This window comes from Delphinus delphis, chromosome 5, assembly GCF_949987515.2.
Source record: "Delphinus delphis chromosome 5, mDelDel1.2, whole genome shotgun sequence".
NCBI classification, from domain to species: domain Eukaryota; kingdom Metazoa; phylum Chordata; class Mammalia; order Artiodactyla; family Delphinidae; genus Delphinus; species Delphinus delphis.
Genome location: NC_082687.1, coordinates 7,933,042 through 7,956,905, shown reverse-complemented (window position 1 = coordinate 7,956,905; position 23,864 = coordinate 7,933,042). Strand labels below are relative to the sequence as shown.

General features: G+C 41.4%; 1 protein-coding gene across 2 annotated transcripts; it reads left to right on the top strand.

The window, feature by feature from the left end:
- The first annotated feature begins 218 nt into the window (after positions 1–218).
- On the top strand, positions 219–21,367 carry PPM1K (protein phosphatase, Mg2+/Mn2+ dependent 1K). 2 transcript variants are annotated; one of them, XR_009519486.1, is made up of 8 exons: positions 219–373; positions 4,597–5,110; positions 6,460–6,560; positions 13,677–13,842; positions 14,002–14,146; positions 15,464–15,598; positions 17,693–18,462; positions 19,526–21,367. XR_009519486.1 is itself a non-coding variant. In XM_060011980.1 (7 exons), the coding sequence occupies exons 2-7, from the start codon at positions 4,671–4,673 to the stop codon at positions 17,822–17,824; spliced, it is 1,119 nt and encodes a 372-aa protein (XP_059867963.1). In that variant the 5' UTR covers positions 219–373; positions 4,597–4,670; the 3' UTR covers positions 17,825–21,367. The 2 variants fall into 2 exon arrangements, 1 of the variants encoding a protein (XP_059867963.1); XM_060011980.1 differs by having other exon boundaries at positions 17,693–21,367.
- Positions 21,368–23,864: the final 2,497 nt, after the last annotated feature.

Here is a 23,864-nt window from a genome sequence, read left to right as displayed (position 1 = left end):
ACTGGCCCAAGTTGACGTCGCTCTGCGGTGCACTGCTGAAAGTCAGCCAAGTCCAACGGCCCTTGCGGGGAGGCTCGGTCCCGTCAGAACCTGTGATTGGCTGCGACCGAGAGCCCGGGAGGCGTGCGCGCCTCGCCGCTGAGCGCGGATTGGTCGGAGCTGCCATCAGTCAGCGGGAACAGACGTGCCCCTCTCCATCTGGCAGCTGCCCGAGAAAAATTCTCGAGAATTTCCAGCAGTTGAGCCAGTGGGTGTTCTAACTGCTTGCTCCAGAGACTGGAAACATCGGAGAAGGCAGTCTTATTTACAGAAAACCCCTCTCCCGCCCTCCGTTAGCTAATTACAATTTTTCCAGGGACATTGCCATCACGAGGTAAGAGCCTGGAGAGTGTACTTCATTTATTTAACCGTTTATGATACTTACGGATGGGGGCACAGCCCACTGCTCCCGGTCCGCGGAATGGAGGGTAAACGGAGGAGGGTTCCCCAGGGAGGGGAGAGGAGGGGAGGGGAATATCTGTTTAGTTCCCCAGCCCCTTCAGTCCGAGCCCGGCGGCCGGTGCCTGGGTTCTCTGTGCGCAGCTTGCTTTCTTTTCGAGTTCTGGAGCAGCATGTCCGGGCGGGGCCCACCTTGGTGGCTGAGCCACCGGCTGCCGGCATTTCCTGCGGAGGCTTCGCGCTCGGCCTGAACTTGACTGCGAGCTGGAGGCTCCTGCCGAGCGAGGGTGGTGGGCCGGGCTGGAAGGAGGGAGGGGACCATGGAAGGGTCGATGGACGGGAAGCAGGGGCCGCCCGCCCTCGCTTCCCTTTAGCGAGGCCCCGAGTCGCCTAGCCCCAACTCCCGGACGCGAGGATGCTGCGGGGGTCAGCGCCTTGTCGCCGCTGCAGCTGCGGCCGGGCCGAGGGAGACGTGGCGGTGGCCGGAATCTGTCCGCGGAGACTGCGGTTGGGAGGCGGGGTCTGGGCGGCGGAAGGTGCGCGAGGGAACCCAGCCGGCAGCATTGCCGCGCGCTGCGCCGGTGGGAGGCTGCGCTTGCTGCGGTGTATCGCCCTGGGTCGCTCAGCTGTCCCGGCCAGCGAGCCAAGCCCAGGATCCCGAACTGTCCAAGGGTGAGCTTTTCAGGGGCTCGGAAGAGAGAAGGATGCAGATCGACCTGAGGACGTGGGTCTTGCTTTGCCAAGAGCGCACTATAATCTCAAGGCCTTGTGGCTGCTGACGTCTTCTTTCGCAGCCGCCGTCTGTAGGTTAGAGATTTCCCAGGAGGTGACAAAGGCGAGACTCCGGGTGGCAACAGCCAGGGAATTTGGAGTCTCTAAAGCTCCACCGGCCTTTCTGAGCTTCAGACTGGAAATGTGCAGCATGGCCTCTCCGGTCCTTGCACGCTCCACCAGTGCGGAGGGAAGAAGGAGGTGGTCGGCGCTTTAGAACTGGGCAGCTAAGGTGACAGATTATGTTGGTCTTGAAAGACAGCAATAGTGTCGTAGTCTAGGGGAAAAAAAGTCTCAGTTATAATTTTTCAGGATTTTTTTCTCGGAACCTTAGCCGGTTTCTCTTGGTCACCAACACAGGCACCTGCTTCCCTTGACTGGAATCTTAGAGAAGACGAAGAGTGGGAGAGGTGCTGGTGATAGAACGTAAAGGAAAATTCTTCTTCTTTTTTTAAAAAATTTACTGAAAATTTAATGTGTAGCTCTCAACGTTGTATTAGGTGCTCTAGAGGAAATGAAAAAGGATAAAATACACACTTTATACTCAGTTGTTCTGGAAAATTCTTAAATGAAGGTTTGGAATATGGTCTGTATCCACATTAACTGAAATGTTTTACCAGATATTTATGGAATCAGAATGATGAATACTTTTCATTGCTCCCATGTTCTTGTCTCTATTCACACATCTAAATACATATGTTCACATCAAACCTAAGAGGAGTCATTGGAGGTTTCTGTTGTTTTTGTTTTCTCCCTCATGTAGACTAGTAGATTTTCTTTCCTTCCTCCTAGCAGGGTACTGGTAAAGAGGATATTGGAGCCCAAATTTCCTGAAATACATTTTGGAGGTTTCCATAATATTTGAATCGATTGGGATGATTTTTTCTTTTTTCTAGAGTGCTTAAAGAATTATTTTAAGAATATTAAAATTACCTGTGTTTCCATTGTGTAAGTTACTGGTATAAAGATACCTGAGTGCCACTTTATAATGGGCAAATGTGAATACTTCGTTAAATATTTTTGCTAGAGGTATAAATCTAAGCAAGTTTCAGTAGTACTGATCCCTAGAACTCCTGAGTAATTTTGGCATGTGCTTAACATGACAGCAATAAACTGCACTTTTTACCTGCTTTCAACAGTCAAGAGCAGTTTAACTCAAATCCCAAGTGCACGCTGCTGCCAGAGACCGGGAGCGCCTCCCTTTTCCAAAAGCACATTTGGACAGCTCCAAGGTGTTTAAATCATTGCGGGATTATAAAATTGGAATAAGATGAAGATGTAAACTAGGCACAGCAATCTTGTAGCTGTGGCTTTCTTCATCACTCCCCCCCCTTTCATTTTTAAACAAAGTGTATACTTCGAAAGTTTACTAGAAACCAAATGTCTTTTTTTTTTTTTTTTCCCTTTCTGATGCTTTTCACCTGAGATTTCCTACTCTCAGGATGTGGCTTTTCACCAGCGCTCTACTGTGGAATCTCTATGCCTCCTCTCGTGGACTCACAACTTATTTCATTTAACCCTCTTTGCTGAGAATCCCCCCTGCTAGTCAGCGTTGTTCAATCAGGGGTCAACTGTCAGAGTTCTGTGTCAGGACTTTAAAGTATGAGATTAACCAAAAGCATTGAGGAGGAGGAAGATGGAGGCCTGGTCACACAAATGAATATTAAAATGATGAAAATGGAAAGTATTTTCAGCGTTTATTTATTGTCAGTATGTAGAATATATGCAGGCTCACACTGACACGTTTTAAAAAATTCATGTGATTAAAGTAAATCATGAGCCATACGTTTTGTGTTGATTGGGGAGTAAAAACAGTTTTGGTTTTGAATAACATATAACCTTCAAATAGAAGCAAAGGAGTAAACACCTCTTTTTTTGGTAATGGGATGTGGTTTCCCTTTGATAACCGGAGGTGCTATGTCTCCCCCGACCCCAGTATCGTCATAAAAGAAGTGAGTTTCAGACTTTAGTACATGATATTAGCTAAAAGGCCAAGAGGGAACGGCCTCCTAAGTCTTTTGTGACCCATTAATAGTTTGGGAGGCCATCTTCATTCTAAATTCTGAGAAGGCAGGGCTCAGAGGTCTTCCATTGCTTAGGTATCCAAGGGCGTTCTTTGGAACCTCATCCTTTCCTTCTACTGCTTTACTTACTGAAAGGAGTAATGGTCCTTCCTACACACAGCTAGACTGATTTCCAAAAACTTATTGAAAATGATTGTTTCAAATCTGTAATGCATTTTCTTGTAGATGAATTCAAGCTGGGCTTTTTGTGTGTGTTCATGTGTGCCTTTTGGGGAGATACATTTTTTTCAAATTCATTTTTTTATTGTGAATCAATTCAAACGTGCAGTTGAGAATCATATAACACCTGTATACCCTCCGCCGGCATTATCAAATCGTAACATTGTGCTATTTTTTACAGTTGGTTTTTAATTCATAAAGGAACAGAACGAAACACTGTGGAGACGAATTTCTGCTTAGAACCTTATTTGTATGGCAAACTGCCAGAAACACAGCCCTTCCCGCAGGGGTGTAGGAATTCCCCCTGCCAACGCCCTGGGGAGGCTTTCGGATGAGCTGCAGCTGTTAGTGTAAATGCATAGACCAGTGGCTCATAAATCAGGGCTGCTTGTCACACGGGCAGTTGCCCCAGTTTCTGAGATCACACACACGACCCAATTTACATTAACCAAAATAATAAAGTTTAGTAAGTTGAGAAATCTTAAACTGAACTGAGATCCTAGATTGTATCTTTGCTAAAACTTGGGCACTCTCTGAGTACAGAACTATCATAAATATTCTATTAACCAGTTTTCTTTTTTTTAAATTTCTAACTCTTGTAAGAGACTTTGTTACTGTTAATATTTTTCCCCACCTTTTCTTCAGAGCAGTGGAGTTAATGAAGGGAAGACTATTTAGTTACACCTGTTTTCTATATTCTCGCTACTCAAAGTGTGGGCCTGCCCGACCAGCAACTTGTTTGCAGGACCAGGGAGCTGGTTTGAAATACGGCATCTCAGGTCTCACCTGACAGACTGAATCAGAATTTACATTTTAGCAAGATCCCCAAGTGATTGTAGGTTAAAGTTGGAGAAGCACTTGTTCTATGTGAGCTGTGCACATTGTCAAATTTTTATAGAATTTAAACCCTGTGAACGGGGTAGGTAAATCAATTCATTTTTGATCCACTATTCTTAGAAGTAGGCTGTTAAGTGCCACCTCCTTTACAGACTTCATTCTTGGTACTATCTAATGATATATCAGTTATATTTGAAATCATTGATGGAGTCTCTCTCTCTTTCTCTCTCTCTCTCTCTCTCTCTCTCTCTCTCTCTCCCTCCCTCCCTCCCTCTCCCTTTCTCTTTCTCTGTTTCTTTCTACTCAGTTGCATCGTTTCTCTGGAAGACAGCCCATTGTTGTTCCACTGACGGTTCCCTAATTCCTGAGTCCTCTGGAGTTATGTCCACAGCTGCCTTACTTACTTTGGTTAGAAGTGCTGGAAACCAGGTGAGGAGGAAAGCGCTACTCGGCGCCCGCCTGCTGCAGGACGACAGGTGGGTGACGCCCACGTGCCACAGCTCCACTTCAGAGGCCCGGTGTTCTCGGTTTGACCCTGATGGTAGCGGACGGCCAGCCACCTGGGATAATTTTGGCATCTGGGATAACCGCATCGATGAGCCGATTCTGCTGCCGCCCAGCATTAAGTATGGCAAGCCGATTCCCAAAGTCAGCTTGGCGAACGTGGGCTGCGCCTCGCAGATTGGCAAACGAAAAGAGAACGAAGATCGGTTTGGCTTCGCTCAGCTGACAGACGAAGTCCTGTACTTTGCGGTGTATGATGGCCATGGCGGACCGTCGGCGGCCGATTTCTGTCACACCCACATGGAGAAATGCATCCTGTACGTACAAACGATACAATGGCTTTCACTCTCTGCAGTGTGCCTTCTGCTTCCTGTTTAAACTTCACCTTTTGGCTGAGACATTCACTGCTTTTTTTTGTTTGTTTTTCTATGTATGTATGGCTGCATTGGGTCTTCGTTGCTGCTGTGCGCGGGCTTTACTCTGGCTGCGGTGAGCGGGGCTTACTCTTCGTTGCGGTGCGCGGGCTTCTCACTGCGGTGGCTTCTCTTGTTGCAGAGCACGGGCTCCAGGCGCACGGGCTTCAGTAGTTGTGGCTCGTGGGCTCAGTTGTGGCTCGTGGGCTCTAGAGCGCAGGCTCAGTAGTTGTGGCTCGTGGGCTCTAGAGCACAGGCGCAGTGGTTGTGGCGCACGGGCTTAGTTACTCCGCGGCATATGGGATCTTCCCGGACCAGGGCTCGAACCTGTGTCCCCTGCGTTTGCAGGCAGATTCTTAACCACTGTACCACCAGGGAAGTCCCAAGGTTCACTGTTAAGGTAGTTATTTGCGTGCTTTCACACTATTGTTTTATGAACAAGCAGTTGCTCAAGCATGCCAGTTATTACAGATGATTATTACCACTTCAGAAATATGTATGTTTTAACAACTCCCTTGGTGAGAGCATTGACCAGAATCTGCAGCCCTTGACTTGTGATCATTTCAAGTGAATTAACATAATAAAGTACATGATCTCATGTACTCTGAGAATCTATGAGTAACATTTACTCCTATCAGTGCAGGGCACACAGTGCTTCAGTAAGTGGTAATTATTCCTTCAAGTGGTATGAATAGCTTGGAATACTTGTTGAAAATAGCTTTAGATGATTGGCATTAGAATAGGGAAAATGCTTTTAATGAGGGTGCTTTGGAGCTCTTTAAAAAGTTTATTTACCGCAATTATTATTAATTATTATTATTATTAATTATTCTACTGCTAGAATTAAAAGAGGGGGAGAACATGTGACAGTTATGACCACGTGACTCTTCTTCCCAAGCATAGTTATTCATACCGTTCATCAGTTGATTTATATATATTTTGCCTTATTCCACAAAGGAACTCAGTGGCTTAAATTTAATATAAAGGAACTCTTGACTTCTCAGGGTTGTGATAGTGAGGATTAATTTTTTAAGGATGGAGACTTGGGCTTTTATTTGACTGTTTTTAAAGGCTTATCTCTGTGCCTGATTCTTTCTCAATTTGATTCGTTAATATGTGGATCTGAAGCCTCTGAAAGGCAAGCCACGGAGGTCCATTGTATGGAATGAGTCTGCTAGCTGGAGGGACCAAGAGGAAGGCTAGAAACCTGTAGTCAAATGACTGTTTGGGGCTCTTTTTTCCTCTCCATGAAGGGATTTGCTTCCTAAGGAGGAGAACTTGGAAACTGTGTTGACCTTGGCTTTTCTAGAAATAGATAAAGCCTTTGCAAGGCACGCCCACCTGTCTGCTGATGGTAAGTAAAGCAATCTCTTTCTTTACTGTCCTGGGGCATTTCAGGGAAAAAGGAAACACTTTAAGCCCTTTAGGGGTGGGAGTTTTAATGTAAGTTTATTTGTAAGGATGCTTATGTTGAAAATGATTTTTTAAATGAAGAATCACTTTAAATGTTATTTGGAATCCAAACGAAATCCACTTTTAAATGAACTATATTGGAGATTGTTTTAGAAATTGGAGCTCCAAAATGGCTCTGATATTGAATTTCAATTTTACAAAGATTAAAAAACATTTTTTAATCTGTTTGATTGCTTGTTTTATGGGCAAGAGGTCCGTACTATGAGAGGGTTTATTATTTTGGGTTCTTTTTTTAAGAGGAATCTGACAAGCAAGTACTGAAATTCACTACAGGGTAATCTAATCTAGCCAGAGAGTAAATGTCCACATCAGAAGAAAATTGCTAATTGGTCCTCAATAGAAAAGGACAATGGCTAATATGCACTACTCTGTAAAATTAGAAGGAAGATCTTTTTTCTTCCATTTCTTAAAAAAGCTTGATCTTGCAGCTTTCCCGTGGTAACTAGTTGACATTTTTTTTTATTCGTTAAACACAAGGCCATGGCAGCTGAATTTTAGAATTTGTGTACTGTGTGACCTTACATTTTGAAAGTAAAATGTTTCTGATTTTGACTAAGTTTATCAAAACCATTTCAGGAGAATGTAGCTGATGTTTTTTGGTTAGCTGGCCCCCCAGTTTATTGCTCATAAAGTTAACCTTGAAAACTTCTGCAGCAACCATTTAAATGTATGCATATAGACCTCATAACCGATTTGAAAACGAATCACGCAGTAACATTAATCTGTGTTTTGTTCGTCCTTTTGTTTAAAGGAGGTCAAAGTGTACCACAGCAATGTTATTTTTGTAATTTTCAGTTGGAGGGCCTAGGGCTGGAAATTCTGGCTATTTCACAGATGAGGAAGTGAAACTCAGAGAGAGGTAGAAGGTCAATTGCAGAGTTAGGCCTGAGATGTTCCTGGCACCCACCGTGGCCTCTCTCATGGGCGTATTTAAAGATGAGTATTAGAGAGGATGATTCTAGGATGGCCCTATTTGCCATTTTAAGAAGTTTTTCCTCCTCTTTTTCGAGAACTTTATCATCATCATACTTCTCCGAAAAGCATTAGAGTCCACTCTCTTTGTTCAGTTCAGGGATTTATTTTCTCGTTTGTAGATTATTCAGGCCCATTTTCTCTTCTCCGTTCCTTAGGACTTTTCTTCCGCCTTCCAGCTGGCCCCTCACCTTGTGAAAATAAGGGTTGAGAGACGGTAGATTTTAGCATAAGATTCTGTACTTGTTCCTCGTGGGGAAAACATACAAAAGTGAAGAGATTCTGTACTGGTTCCTCGTGGGTAAAACATACGAAAGTGAAGAGGACATCAAAACACTTTCTTATAGCTGTATTTTTATAACTCTGAATATTGCTATGCTTTTATTTCATCCATAAGCAGGTCGGCTGTGTATCACACCACGAAGTTTATTGGCTGTAGCGCAGGTGGTGTGCCCCAGCTGTTGCGTAAATAGGTAGAGCTCACTGGGCAAGGTTTTCAGAAAGGAATGTTCAACTTTACCATGGGAATGTGGCCAACAGTCAAAAACCAGTAACCCTTCATGGGTGCGGTTAGCCCTTTTGTAAAGGATCTACTTGACGAAGATGCTTAAAACAGTGATAGATTTGGTATAAAATGTGAGAGTACTCCTTTCATTTATTAAATAATAAATTACAGTTAAAGGGAATTTTGAACTTAGGGAGAGAATTGACTTAACTTGCCTACCTTAAAAGAACCTTTCTAAAGATACCTTTCTCACATCAATTCAGTTGTGCAAAAACATTAATCATAAAAATGTACTTCATCTCTAATAATGAAGTGAAAATTTATTTATTTAACTTAGTTCCTCTGTCACATACTTTGAGTTAATGATCTCAGACCTTTCATAAGATAATTCTAGAATTTATTTTTCATTTGCTTGCGAGTATAATGGAGCATGACAGAATGATGCTTAGAGTACTACTAAAAGAAAAAGAAAGGGTCTGTTATGACATTGTTGTTCTTAAGTCTTATTTTCGATGTATTCTTATAGATCAGTTAGTCTGTGTGGTTTTTTTTTTTAAGTAAGTATTTTGAGAACAGCTTTAAATTTATTCTTAATCGGTTGCCAAGGCTTCCAAAGGTGGCAAAAATTGCCTTTTGATTTTTGGGGGCTATTTTATCAAATATATTAAAGCCACTAAAGATAGGATGCTGTACGTCGTTTAACCTTTCAATATGCGGATTTTTTAAAAAAAAAAGCGTACCACTTCAGATTTCAAAGTGATTATTTAAATTAAAAAACATTTTTTAGTTTTTAGTAAGAACCGAAGCAGTATCAGTATTATAAGAGCGAATAATATTCTTTTTGGCATAGCTGTGAGTAGGACCCATGCTAGTTAAATAAAATTGTGAAGTAAGTGCAGTTTGCCCTCTCCAATTTCTTTCACCTTTTCTTTCAGCATCAGCTCCATTTTCCCTCCTTGAACCCTTTCTGTGATCAGCTTGAGGGTAGGGGCCATGGCTTATTCAGTTTTGAATCTCTAGGGTTCAGCACCCTGTAGAGAGTCTGGAAGGTACTCAATAATTATTTGGACTAAACTGATCTCCACTGCCTACGCTTTCTTACCAAAGTTATTATAACTTATCCCTTGATTATCCTATAGCTGATTTAACCAAATTATTAACATAATGTATATAGTTTAATGAGTTATCACTTCTAGGGGGGATCTGAGTTTTGAGTAAGGAAAGCTGAAAAGAGATTGGTTAAACCATAGGAATGAATCACTAATGCTGGAATTTCAGGTAGGGAAGAGTGCCCCACGTCATACTATTAGCTTTCTCAAAAGAAAGTGAAAATAATAAAGTGAAAATAAAACACTCTCTTTTTAAGACTTTCATCCAATATCTGCATAAAATACTTCCAATTACCTCATTAGCATTTAAAATATTTACTATTTCAGTTTAAAATGGGGGTAGTTTGAGGAGAATAAAATCAGAATGCCACTTATCAAGAAACAGACCTTAAGAAATTGCTAGCTATTTTTATTGATTTGTTGTAGATGCATTTTCAATTTACCCTTATTTACAACTAGCTAATTTCATCATCATCTTTGAATATTTTGTATTCATTTTATACCAGTCATGTGTATTTTTACAATTAATGAAACCAGCCAGTAAGTTCAAGTGATGTCCCATTAGTCTATTGTTTAATGAACAAATTGTCACTCAAACCAGATGGTAGAAAACTTAGATGATATCCTCTATATCCGATAAACTCTTCGAAGTGTTTCTAGATTGCTTAAGATTTGAAAGCAACAAAGCTCCCCAAGAGACAAATGGATCAAAAAGAGAAGACTTGCTCTGACGTTCAGAGTGGGAGACGTTGGTGGCAGCATTGTGAGTCTCATTGGAAACTTCCATGCTCTTCATGTTCCTTGATCTCTTTATGGAAGAATTACACTAAAAAATAACCAGTGTGAGAAATGCCATGTTTTTGATTTCCCTTCTTATGTTGGAGGCAGCCAAAAGCAAAAAAAATAGGGAAAGCATTGAAGAGATATTCTTATTGTGCTGTTACTGCTTCAACTGGTTACTGATTTAGTGTTTATGATCATACATGTCTAGAATGCCTATTTTTGATAAACACTGAAACTGTATTGGTTTATACATATTATTTTTTACACAGTTGAATAATTACCGGGGGCAGGGGGGTTATACTTTGAAAAGTACAGCTTTACTCTTTATGTTGCCATTCAAAATCTTGATCATTTTTCTTTTGATATATTGACCTGCGACACTGGAGGAAAGAGAGAGCTGCAGAAACTCCCATTTTATGAATTACATAAAATTGTAAACATGCATTAGAGCTCAAGAGCCTTGCTAGCCTTTATTTAAACAATTAATTTAATCTTCTGTTCAAAAAATGCCTTATAGATACTAAAATCCTTGCATTTAGCACCATTAACAAATAAGTCACTCCTTGTGTCTGGTATAGGAGGTGCTTTGACTCCTTCTTGATTTATATTTAAATCCCAGTAATTTGGTGGTATACTGTAGTTTACATCCTCTCTGGTATGCTTGTCAGATACGAACTATTCAGTGCTCTACCCATGAATTCCCAGGAATTTTCCCTTTTGTAACTGGGACAGTTCTGATATTGATACCAAACAAATTTACGGTGCATTTTTTTCAACTCAATAAACGTACTGATTTACTCTTCAAGACTGACTGACTGACTGTGTGTGTGTGCATGAGTATATAGATGTGTGTCTGTGTTACCACAATATGTGTCTTGGTACACATACATTTGAAGATAGGTTTTCCTGCCTTGGGAAGCCACAAAACCAAGAAGTGTTGCTCTGTGATGAAAAACAGACTCAACTACAAAATACCATCAACTTGGGCAAACTGAGTTTTGGAATCATTGATTTGGCATCTCCTGGAATATTATATAATTTGCTAGTGAAATTTTCACCAAAATAAAACCCTTCCCCTTATTTTGCAGCTCTTTCTCTACCCTCCCCTGTGTTGCAGGTTTGTAATGTTTGAGCACAATTCCTGGGTGAATTTCCTATTTGCCTCTGTGCGTGTTATTTGTGGCAGAGAACTGTGCCTGGTCAGCAGCTCTAGACCTGGAGCCCGTGGACACTATATGCTGGGCTTCAGTGGAAAGAGAGATCTGCTTAATTTTGTCCCAGGTGAAGGAGTCCAGCGGTTCCTAGCCTGGACTACTGGAAGGTTCCCACATCCTCTTTGTCCCATTAGTTGAGATGACTTGCAGTAGAAAATGTCCAGTGAGTGTTAAGAACTTATTGAAAGATGTCTTAGTTTTATAGTTTTGTTGTTAGGGAAAAAAGTGAGAATTTTTACTTCCATGTTAAATGTTAAATGAAAATAAATGCTGATTTAATATTTATATTCTTAGATGCTTAGCAAACCAGAACCAACAGTTTTGAAAACTTTCCCATAAATCCTGGGATTTTGGAACTGTGAAGTTGGGTTGGTTAAAAACTCAAGCTCTTTTAAATTCCCAAATGGCAGAGCCGTGATTATAATCCTAAGCAGCTAAACTTGAAGTTTTCATTTATGAGGTTTTAACTCTTGATGTAGCCAATTAAAAACCACTTTTAAGAAAAAGCTGCTCCTGGGACTTCCCTGGTGGTTAAGACTCCGAGCTTGCACTACAGGGGGCACCAGTTCGATCCCTGGTCGGGGAACTCAGATCCCGCGTGCTGCTGTGTAGCGCGGCCAAAAAAAAAAAAAAAAAAAAAAAAGAGAGAGAGAGAGAAAAGCTGCTCCTGTCAGTTTAAACAAAGGAGAATACTAAACTCCCTGGACAGGTAGCATCTGAGTAAATGCCTGTGTTTTCTCGCCTGGCTGTTCTCATCATTTGAAAAGATTACAGAGGTTCAACTGTAAAGCTTCCCTTGTATAATGTTTTAGGACACTCACAAGTTGACATTTGTAATATAAACATCACAGATACACTAAAACGTTTGTGTTGTACGACTATGATATGTTACATATTTTAGTTTTGCCAAGATGACACTACTTTGGCACAGCAGTTCCAAAATCAAAAGAGATAAATGGGAAGATAGTGCAACCATATACGCTCTCTCTCCATAAAGTAAATCCGGCACGGATATAGAAGATTAAGCAGGGTTTATTCATGTTTTTTTCCATTTTCCTCTTCTGAGTAAAGCAGGCATTTTAATATACTGATTGGAAAATACTTGCATATATATCTTTCCAAAATGCATTACTGCTGTTTTGAAAATTGTCTTTAAAAAAAAAAAAAGGGAAAGACTGAGCTTCCGTCAGTCAATAGCACTTCATTTTTCCTAAATCTGCCTTTGAAGTCAAAATCATCTTTAGATGATCACCTGAATATTTTACTTAGATGCTTTAAAGAATTAACCATGTTACTGAAGATAATACCTGCTTTAAATGCTATCTTTTTTGATTTTCTCAATTTGCTTTCCTTTTCAGCCCATAATCTCACAGTACTCTCACTTTGACAAGGCTCAATGCACCCTCAAAACTTTTAACAAGCAGTAAAGAACTCAGGGCAGACACTGTTAGAATACACACCAAAGAAAGATGCAAAAACGCCCTCTGGATTGGATGGAGGAAATAGCGGTGACCTCCAGCCAAGCAACGTATAATTTTGTTATTGGTTGGAGGAAATTAATATCCTTGGAGTGCTCTGGGCCCAGGGCTTGACCACAGGATTAGCACTTGGCAGCACTGTCCGGCATCTGGGGACAGACTGATTGTTCGCTGGAACTACAAGCGTGAACTATACCAAGTTTATGGGAAACTAGAATGAATTTCATTCCCTGCCCTCCAGATTTACTCCTAATATGATGATGGCTGTACCTTTGTTTCACGTCTGGGGAGGACAAAGATGAGAAAAGAATGTGAACCTTTAACCGTTTTAGGATTTTTTTTGGTGAACATTTGTAAAATTAAAATAGGTGTAGAAGGAAAGAATATAAAATATAGTGCTTGAAGAGCCAATGAGGCCCTTGGCATATCTTGCTTAGCCTATTAACTGATGATAATTTCACAGGACAGGGGTAAGAAATGGAAGAAAAAAGCTGAGTGCATAGATTTTAGAAAAGTTGGCTTGCCTGAATGGGCTCTGTAGACCAAAATCATCCTGCCATATTAGCCAATCTAATTAAAATGTAATGCTCTTAACCCCAACACCTGATGCACACACAAAGGTGTAATAATGATCCATTCAAGTGAACCCTACTGCATATAAATAGAAGCCATTTGGAGACAGTGATGCATTTTTTACCAAATTAGGTTAGCAACTTTTTCTGTTTGCATGGAGCCTTGTTACTGAATTAAATACCTCTTTCTCTGCATGCTCTTACTTACATAGTTCATTTGCATTTTATTTGCATAGCTCTAGTTAAATTAGAATGATACATTTCAGCATTAGTTTAACATGCCTATGTTTTATCTTGTAATAAAAATTCCACATCCAATCATTTGGCCGTCACTGACTTGTTCTCTTTTTCATCGTGTCTGCAGCGACCCTTCTGACCTCTGGGACTACTGCAACGGTAGCCCTTTTGAGAGATGGTATTGAACTGGTTGTAGCCAGTGTTGGCGATAGCCGAGCTATTTTGTGCAGAAAAGGAAAACCCATGAAGCTGACAATTGACCATACTCCAGAAAGAAAAGATGAAAAAGAAAGGTACCACCTCCACTCATCAATCTTTCTATAAGGATAGTATTTATATAGTTCAAGACAGAAATAAAACCTTGCATTTTAAACTGATTTTATGCTTAAGTTTAACGGAGCCTTGGTTTTCTGGGTATCACAACGTAGTCTTTTAACATTTTTTTTGACCAGGATTAAGAAATGTGGTGGTTTTATAGCTTGGAATAGTTTGGGACAGCCTCATGTGAACGGCAGACTCGCGATGACCAGGAGTCTTGGAGATCTGGATCTTAAAACCAGTGGTGTGATAGCAGAACCGGAAACAAAGAGGATTAAGGTAAGAAAGGACTTGCAAACCCTTGATACACAGGCAAGGAAGGAATGCAGGATTGTCTCCAGCCGCAGGCTTTCTTGGAAGCCTTAATTGAAGCCAGAGTGACTTTTATTCTTAGTTTTTGAAAAAATATTCATTTTATTTATTTATTTATTGGTTTTGGGGCTGCATCGGGTCTTACTTGTGGCACATGGCATCTTTTTGTTGTGGCACGCAGGCTCTTCCTCGCGGTGCGTGGGCTCCTCTCTCGTTGTGTCACTCGGGCTCCAGAGAGCATGGTCTCAGTAGTTGCGGCACACGGGCTTAGTTGCCCTGCGGCGTGCGGGATCTCAGTTCCCCGCCCAGGGATTGAACCCGCGTCCCCTGCACTGGAAGGCGGATTCTTAACCACTGCACCACCAGGGAAGTCCCCAGAATGGCTTTTAAACAGAAGTTATTAATGGAAGGATAGATAAACTTTTCAGATAAAATAGGGTAGTGCTTTCCTGGCCTAATGTATGAGGAAGTGTTGGCTTTGTGTCACCCTGCTGTGGAATTTGCCTGGAAGCATCACTGTACTGCCCTTGCTCACCTGCACTTCATCATTCAGCATCCCTCTCCCTTGGAAGCTGAGCCTGACTTCCTTTTTCCACCAAGCTAAATAATTGTCCCACCTCTCTTTTTGTGACATCTTCTGCTTGTTACTAATCATTGCCCCCATTACGCTACGCTTCCCCCAGCATACACCCAGTGGTGAGCCGACACTTCACCTGTGCAACCCCCAGCCTGCTCTAGTACCTGGGAGTGTAGGCTCCCAGTAACGGCAGCAAATGACTGTTAATTTATTGAACGATTTTATGTCTTATAGATATCCCACTTATATTCATTTCGTCTAACAAATACTTACATAGCAGTTTACTATGCGCCAGGCTCTGTTCAAAATAGCTACTCCTACCCCATTTTACAGAGAAAACAATTCTGGAGCACATACACTTCAACCTACCTATGTTTGCCCAGTTGAAAAACAGAGGTGGGTTTCACACCCAGGGAGCCTGGCTCCAGAGACAGTGCTCTCAGCCATTACATCAAGCTGCCCGGTAGCATTTAGCTACCTGGCTTCTTCCTCCACGGTGTTACTAAGTAAATGTTAGGTTTGTCCTCAGTGATTGATGCTACATGTTGCCACTTTTGGCCTAAATGCAGGCCTTCCATTTTCACTCTGTTTGCCTACAAGCTCTGACACACGGCTGACCACTTGGAAAACAGATAAAATTGTTGCATTATGAAGATTATCCTCAGGCTGTCTGGCTTATAACCCTGTGCGTTTGGTTCTGACTGCAGCTACATCATGCTGATGACAGCTTCCTGGTCCTCACTACAGATGGCATTAACTTCATGGTAAACAGCCAAGAGATCTGTGACTTCGTCAATCAGTGCCACGATCCCAGTGAAGCCGCCCATGCAGTTACTGAACAGGTGACACAGCAGAGCTTCCGCTAGAGAAGTCCCAGGGCGGGGAGGAGAGCACAAAGCCAGGTGCAGGTTTCGCTGCAGCCTGGAGGGGCCACCACTGACTGCAGATTTCTTTGAGATCTTGTGTTTTAGCTTTAGTATTACATGGAATTTTACACTTGACTCCATAATATTTCCAATTAAAAATGTTTTTCCAATTCTTCCAAGTAGTTAAGTAAAATCAATATGCCAAGGAAATGAGCTATGTTTCTTTTTTGGCTTTGTACACATCTTGAAATGACAGTAACAGCATTGGTAAATTATAACATTAGCAAATACTCATGTCACCGTGTGTCAGGCACTTTTCTATGCATATGTATTTAACTCATGTAATCATCATGATAACCCTCTGAGGCTGGAGGTAGGATTATCCCTTCTTCACAGAGGAAGAGAGCGGAGGCACAGAGGCCGAGACATTAAGTAACTTATTCAAGATGGCAAGATTGTCACAGTGCAGAACTGGTCTTCAAACCCAGACAGCCGGGCTCCTGAATCCAGCCACTGGACCCTTTTAAACTAGACTGCTCCACATGAATATCCAGTGTAGAAACACTATAGCACAGTCAATTTCTGGTTTTGAAAGATGGGTGTGTAAAAACAAACAAATACGAAAAGGTATATGGGTGAGTGGTATGTTGGTGTGCCAGTCAGAGCTAAAATTTGGAAGCTGGATAATATCCAGTAAAACAAAATGTAAAATTTCCATATGTTAATACTCTGTTTGGATAGGTAGCTGTCTTTTTTTTTTTTTTTTTTACTTTATTTATTTTATTTATTTATTTTTGGCTGCATTGGGTCTTCATTGCTGCATGCAGGCTTTCTCCAGTTGCGGCGAGCAGGGTCTACTCTTTGCTGCAGTGCGCAGGCTTCTCATTGCGGTGGCTTCTCTTTGTTGCAGAGCATGGGTTCTCGGCGTGCGGGCGTCAGTAGTTGTGGCTCACGGGCTCTATAGAGCAGGCTCAGTAGTTGTGGCTCGTGGGCTCACTATTTGTGGCTCACGGGCTCTAGAGGGCAGGCTCAGTAGTTGTGGTGCACGGGCTTAGTTGCTCCATGGCATATGGGATCTTCCCGGACCAGGGCTCGAACCCGTGTTCCCTGCATTGGCAGGTGGATTCCCAACCACTGCGCCACCAGGGAAGCCCCTATATCATATATTTTTTATCAATCTTTTTCTTCAGAGTTTTGACCTCAGGCTCTGAGGTATTTTCTTTTTTTTTTTAATAAATAAATTTATTCATTTTTGGCTGCGTTGGGTCTTCGTTGCTGTGCGAGCAGGGACTACTTTCCGTTGTGGTGCGCAGGCTTCTCTTGTTGAGGAGCATGGGCTCTAGGCACGCGGGCTTCAGTAGTGTGGCTCGTGGGCTCTAGAGCGCAGGCTCAGTAGTTGTGGCTCGCGGGCTCAAGCGCAGGCTCAATAGTTGTGGCACATGGGCTTAGTTGCTCCACGGCATGTGGGATCTTCCCGGACCAGGGATCGAACCCAGGAAGTCCCAGGCTCTGAGGTCTTTTGAAGTACATTTGCTGTAATCCCAAGCATTTATTAATGCTGACTATATAATTTGCTATTTGCATTAGTTCCTAAAATTGATTTATAATTCCACTGTAGGAAGTTTAGTTTATGCCAGTTTTCTATTTTGTATAGACTGTAATAAACTTTCTTACAGTTTTATATCTTTATACACATCCACTTCCTTAGGTTATTATTTCTTTAAGCTAAATTCCTAGGAGAAGAATTGCTAGGTAAGAGCTAACACTGAATCCTTAACCCTGCATTATTCCCTATGCTAAATGCTTTACGTGTGTTTTCTCTTCAGGAGCTACGTATCTTGTACCTTAGTCCACTGGTGTATTTATTGCCAAAACCGCTACAGTGGCATATAGTTAATATAGTTGTTTGGGACATCAGTTATCCTATATGCAATTGATACAAACCACTGTGAAATAACTGCATTAGTAACTGTGTTTTAAGCCAGTTTGGCCTTCCAGAGAAAGGCCATTTCTTTTTGTACAGACTCTGATTTCCATTGTTCATCTCTTCCTTCCTGCCGTAACTTGCAGGCAATACAGTATGGTACTGAAGACAACACTACTGCAGTAGTAGTGCCTTTTGGTGCTTGGGGAAAATACAAGACCTCTGAAATCAACTTCTCGTTCAGCAGAAGCTTTGCCTCCAGTGGACGATGGGCCTGATCACTTGCTGGGACTTGGAGATTCTGTGCAGTTTTTCACTGATTGTGTCAAGAAACTGATAAGATTTTAAAAAGCTGACTGTACCAAGGTGACCCTAGGACTCACTAGATCAGTACACACATCACTATAAACTTAGTAACCATCTACATAGTAGTTTTGCACAAATACCTGTCATATTTATGTTCAACTAACTGTACATACTCAGTATAAATACGTGTAATTCAGCTATTGTGAATGAGTCTCTGAGTGAGCAAATGAAAAATGGTTTTGATACACTTGCTGAGTGTTAAATTTCTCTATGAACTTCTTTTGACCATTTCTGATCTTTATTCATTTGACCAGGTTCTTGCCTTCAAGTTCTTCAAAACTAGTCAGTATTTTGACAGCTACTCAATGGTTATCTGCAAGTGTTTCTTTTTAATAACTGTACCAAGCATTAAGGATGAAAACTGAGTTCTCTGTTACTGTATTTTGTACTCTGGATCACCTACTGGTGAACGTAACAATGCAAAAGAAATTAATTCAGCTGACATGACACTGCTAGGCTGTATACATACGTACAACAGTGCACTTACGTATTTCCACTGTGTCACCAGGTCTCTCTTGCCACCAGTCAATTCATTCCTGGTTTTCTGTAGGTAAGAATGCTGTATAGCTATGACTATTCCTTCGTATCAGAAAAGAATGTCCAGGCTAAGAGTTCTTTGGTCAAAGCTATACAGAGTTATATACTGACAGTATCAAGTATTTTGTATAACGTTTCCATTTGTTATTCGAATTCTATGTTTTGTGTTTTGTATACGGAATGTTTATATTATCGCTTTTTGTATAGAGTCAGCAAGTCGGATAATTTGTCAGTAAAAATAATCCCACATTGACTGATAACTGCTACAGACATAGCTTGAGGTTTATGTCTCCTTTTTCTAAGACTCCTAAGAAAGACTAAATCTAAAAAAAAAAGCCTTATCTATTCCAGCTTGCTATGTAATTTAGGAGTATAAAACTATATTTCCTTATATCTGTGTGTAAGTTTGCTGTTAAAATGTGAATCTCTAAATGTGTGTATGGAATTACATCTGCAGTTTATTTCTGCAGACAGTGTAAATTTGTTGTATGTGTAGGTGTATGTACATATGTATATTTTAGACTAATGGAAAATGAAAGGGAACAATCCTGCATAGCTCCTTCACCAGTCAGCTTTCAATTATTGATATGTTTATCTCTAAGAACACTTGACAAACTGAGGGAAGTTTCAGAGTGGAGAACCAATGGTTACTGGGAGATAAGGAAATAGATTAAAAATGGCTGTAGGAGATATTCTGTGGTGGGTAACTTCTGTGGAAAAACCTAGGAACAGAACAGCATTTGAAGCTACATTGCTGTATTGTAATTTGCATATAAAATAATAGGATGTGAGAAAAATACTGAAGTGTTAAGAATGACGTGGAGTTCTGTGGAAACAAAAGAAAAACCAAAACGATAAAGTTGATGTACCTTCAACTCTTAGTTTTCAGGTTGACTTTTCTTTAAGTTTTACTCAAGGCTTATTAGAAGGAAGGGGGCACAACATCGATATTCACATCTCACCTTTTTGGGAATGGAAGGAAAGAAATCTTGAGTTTTCCTGCCTGTATTCATCAGGAATTATCCTTTGCGAAAAAGTGGTATGGAAATATTTCAAGGTGTTTTTTTTTTTTCAAGGAAGTTTGGTAAAAGAAAGAGAAACGTTACAAGAAAGGATATGGTCTTCTATTCATTGCCTGGGAAGTGAGGAACCAAAGGTAGGCCTGGAAAACTTTCTCCCTCTTCCTGAGTAGGGTCTTGGGACATAAACTTGGAAGCTACATTTAGGAGTATGGAGAGTTTCCAAACTAACAAGCAAACAGAAACTCTAAAGCACAAGATGACCTGCTCGAAATGTAGGTTTTATTTTTGTTTTGAATTCTTCACATTGCTATTCCTCTCTTTTCCTTTAAAAAACCAGCGTGGGGGTGATGTCGTTGACTTCAGAGGTCTAAGAGCCACTGATGCGTTGGGTGGATTGCCATCTGTGACAAAGAAGAATTTGTAGGACATGTAGGCCTTGGTCTGGAGTGGATTTTGCTCTGCTCAACCTGAAAGTTTTTAAAACCTGAATCTAGTCAGCTTTGACTAAAGCATGAAAACACACTAGTGTCTGTTTTTCAAGCCACGACGTTGAAGTATAACTTATAGATTATTATAATCCATAAAAGATAAGCATACGTGTATTAGGCTTTTAAGTCTATTACTGGGAATTATGCAAATAGTAATGGAACAGAAGGGCTGTTCTAAATAGTTTTTTGGCTATAACTGTGAATTTGCCATGTGGCTATTACCATGTGGGTACAGGTATGGTGTAAATTATATTAATGTAATTAAACTTAAATCAATTGTATTTATGTTTGCCTTTCATTTATATGTAGTATATAAATCATCTTTCTAAAATAAGTTGCCTAACTTTATTTGCCATCATTGATTTGGCAAAATATTCTTAAAATCATTGTGATTTTTCACAAGTATAAATTCTTAGGTACCTTATATATTCAAGTGTAAATGCAGTCCTGCTTTCCATCAACCATTTATTTGTTACAGACCCTTGTGTTAAGTGCATCAAAGTTGTATGCACTTTTCTGAAAAAAAAAAAAAAATAAAGTTTTGGCAGGATCACTTTTGAATTTCAGTACTCTATGATGGGAAATTACTTACTTGGAAGAATTCTTAGCATGTCATTTAAATAGAAATTATTTTTTCTAAGTGGAACTGAATTTTTTTTTAAACAAATCTTGGGAGAGAATGAGTAGGCCTCTGCTAACTCTTCAGTATCAGACAGGACGTTTAGTTTTCTTTCTAAGAACGGACAAGGATTTAATTTCACAGTAATATTATAATAAGAAAATGCTTCAAGGTGCAGTGGGGGAAGGGATGGTTAAAGTTTAGCATTGAACCCTTAAACACAAACATATATTTGTATTCTCCTTTAGCACTTCAGTTCACATACCTGCGTCTGTGCAAAGTGACATAAAATTCTGGTTGGGTTACGTTTTACTGCATTTATTATATTCACTTATCTGGATGACTTCAGCAGAAATAAAAAGTCATGTCTTTAGAAGCCAAACTGTGATGACCTGCCTGTTGCTTTTGGCATCTGGAATGAGACTGCTTGACTCTCTGGCAGCTCCCCTTGGTTGTTAGATGGTTGAAACGGTCCACTGATGGTCATACTGCGCATTCGAGGCTGTGAAGTCGTGGGGTTGTTCCATCTCCAAGAACGACTCCTCTTCCACTGGATTCCTGTACAGAATTGAGCGGTTTGCTGTCTCCCAAATTAGTTTCTGCTAAAGTGCTCTTGTGTACATTTGTTTTATAATTTACCAAAGTACTAATTGGGTGTATAGCACTTCTGTAGTGGGCTGATGTAATTGCTGCTTTGACCGTTGTTTTAAAAGTATGTATTAGAGTAACTGTAAGCATACTAAAATCATATCTCAGTGTTCAAAGCAACATTTAAATAAAGTATGTGCATTAAACACTTTAAAATCAAATTGTGTTTATTTGGCATCCAGACTTTCCAATATTTATTATGTGACCCTGTGAACACTGATGTAAAGGAGTCAGTGAATGTTTGGAAATTTTTTAGCAGCCAAATCCTGGCTGTTTGCAAAATTAATGTGAAGGATCTTTGAAAACATTATATACACACTTATCTATTCAAATCTTTTCGATTGGATTGAAAACAAGATTTATCTCTCATTTTCCTCTTCCAAAATATTTGTTGGTACATAAGAAGAAAATGGTTGTGATTTCTACAATATGTTGCCTGTGGTATATTTTACTGCAGCATTTCCATGTATTAAAAATTAGAAACAAGTGTTCAGTGGGAACTCAGCAATATGCATTTAATGTAAGCAATTTTTAATGTCCTGCCATTGATTGAACAAAATGTCATAGTTGCAATCTTTCGGCACAAGGATCTCTTCTAGAGTATCCCCTGAAGGTAACTTGGTAAACTCCATGGTGGCAGAGATCTATTTCATTTTGTTCAGACTCCTGACCTAGCACTTTTTATAAGTTCAGCAATGAGGATAAAATGTTTGCTAAATCAGTGAGTCAATGCATTCATTGAATTACATTTTTATTAATTTTATGTTAGTGGGGAAATGGGCATTAGATATTTTAAATAATAAGCCAAACATAGTATTTAATCGTGAAGGAATAGTATTTAACCTCTTTTGGTGTTTCCTTAAGACAATGATCAGTTACGCCTTGTAAAGTGTAAGTTAGTATAAATATGGTTCAGAATCTTGTTCTGAACAAAACCTAAAGAGCAGTGCTGCATGGATGACTATAATCTTGTTTCTTTAAAAGGTGGAGAAAGGGATATGAATATTAAGGGTCTTTTATGTGCTATGCTCTTTTGCATATATTATCTCATTTAATCTTAACAACCATACAGGGAAGTCTTTCTAATTATCATTTTTATAGATGAAGAAATAAAGCCCTTAAGTAGCTAATAATAGCAAGGTCCAATCCAGACTCCTTTGACTTCAAAGTCTGTTTCTTCTCTTACCATACCTCCTTTATACACTAGCAAAAGCAAAACCAATTCACTACTATCAAACGGCTATTAACATCCATCTGCAGAAGGCTCTCTGGTGGACATGAAAAAGAGTGACATGGACACGACCCAGAAACTAACTCAGTGGATGAATGAACATAATAGAGGCAGTAACTGAGCATTTGTCACCTAAAACTAGAGTAGAGAACTAAATTATGTTCCAGCGAACAGTATAACTGGGGAACAAGTGAAGAATGAACAGAATAATGCTTTAAACAGTACAGGGTTTAGATGGTCACTTACGGAAGTCCAATAAGTCAGTTTACCAACGGTAAGCATTTTTTGAGAACCTACTGCATATGTCTAAATGACACTAGGGTGGGTCTAGCAGGGCTTGGGGCTAGTGGTTCACAATATCCCTAGAACTCTGTCCGGAGACCGACAAGTGAGGAAAGTGAGTTATACCAGAAGGATATCAGTGTTCACCTGGAGATGTGAAGCCAGGATGTTTGGAGCCGAGAGAGATCTAACCAGTGAAGTCACTGAGCCTTTGTTCACATGTCAAGGGTAGGTTCTTTCAAGGGCCAGGAGACTTAACGTCATGTCTTAAGAGGCAGGCGGCCAAAGGCAGGACCGGTAACATATTTCGTGCCAAATGACAATGCCAGGTCCTTATTCAAGACAGCAACTGCAGAGCACTAAACCAAGTAGGGGGCCCCTCTAACAGCTGGATCCTGTGCAGGTCGTGCACCCATAACCAGAAGGAAAATACTCTGTAAGAGCAAATGCAGCAAAAGAAGGGAGCACATTCATTGCACACCCACGGCCTTTCGCCAGTGCGCGGGCACTCACCGGACAAGATGCACTGTGGTGCTTGGCCCCAGGCGGCGACTACGGCTGCTGCCCGGGATCCCTGGTTTCTGCCCACCGAACCAGGCAAAGCCCGAGCAGCTTGGCGCCCTGACTCCACAGGCAGAGATGAGAAACAGCGGTGGGCGGCGCTCTCCTCGCTCTCGGGAGCGGGAGGGGGGACTGCGCCGAGTCCCTGCATCCCCCGCCCGGCATCCTCGCCCCGCGCCCCTGCATGCCCGCGCCCCGGCTCCACTGGTCTGGCGGCTGCGCCTCGGGAGGGCCTGGCGGAGACCCGGACCTGCGGCGCCTGAAAGCGGGTCCGAACAGCTAGCTGCCCTTCCCGTCCCCCTTTGTCGCTCACTTCCTCCTCCCGTTCCTTCCTTCGTCCCTTGCTTTTCCCCCTGCGGCGGCTGCGCCGGCCGGACAGCGAATCTGCCTCAAATACCGAAGCTGAGCGAACCGCCCGCCGAGCCGCCCGCCGGCCCCGCCTCCTCCCGGCTCTTCCTCAGTGCGCGCCCGGCGGGTCTAGCGGAACTGGCCGCGGCCCCCCGAACTGAACTCACCGGCGATGGGAGGCCGGCCGTTCGGGAAGAGGACGTGACTGTCGGCGGC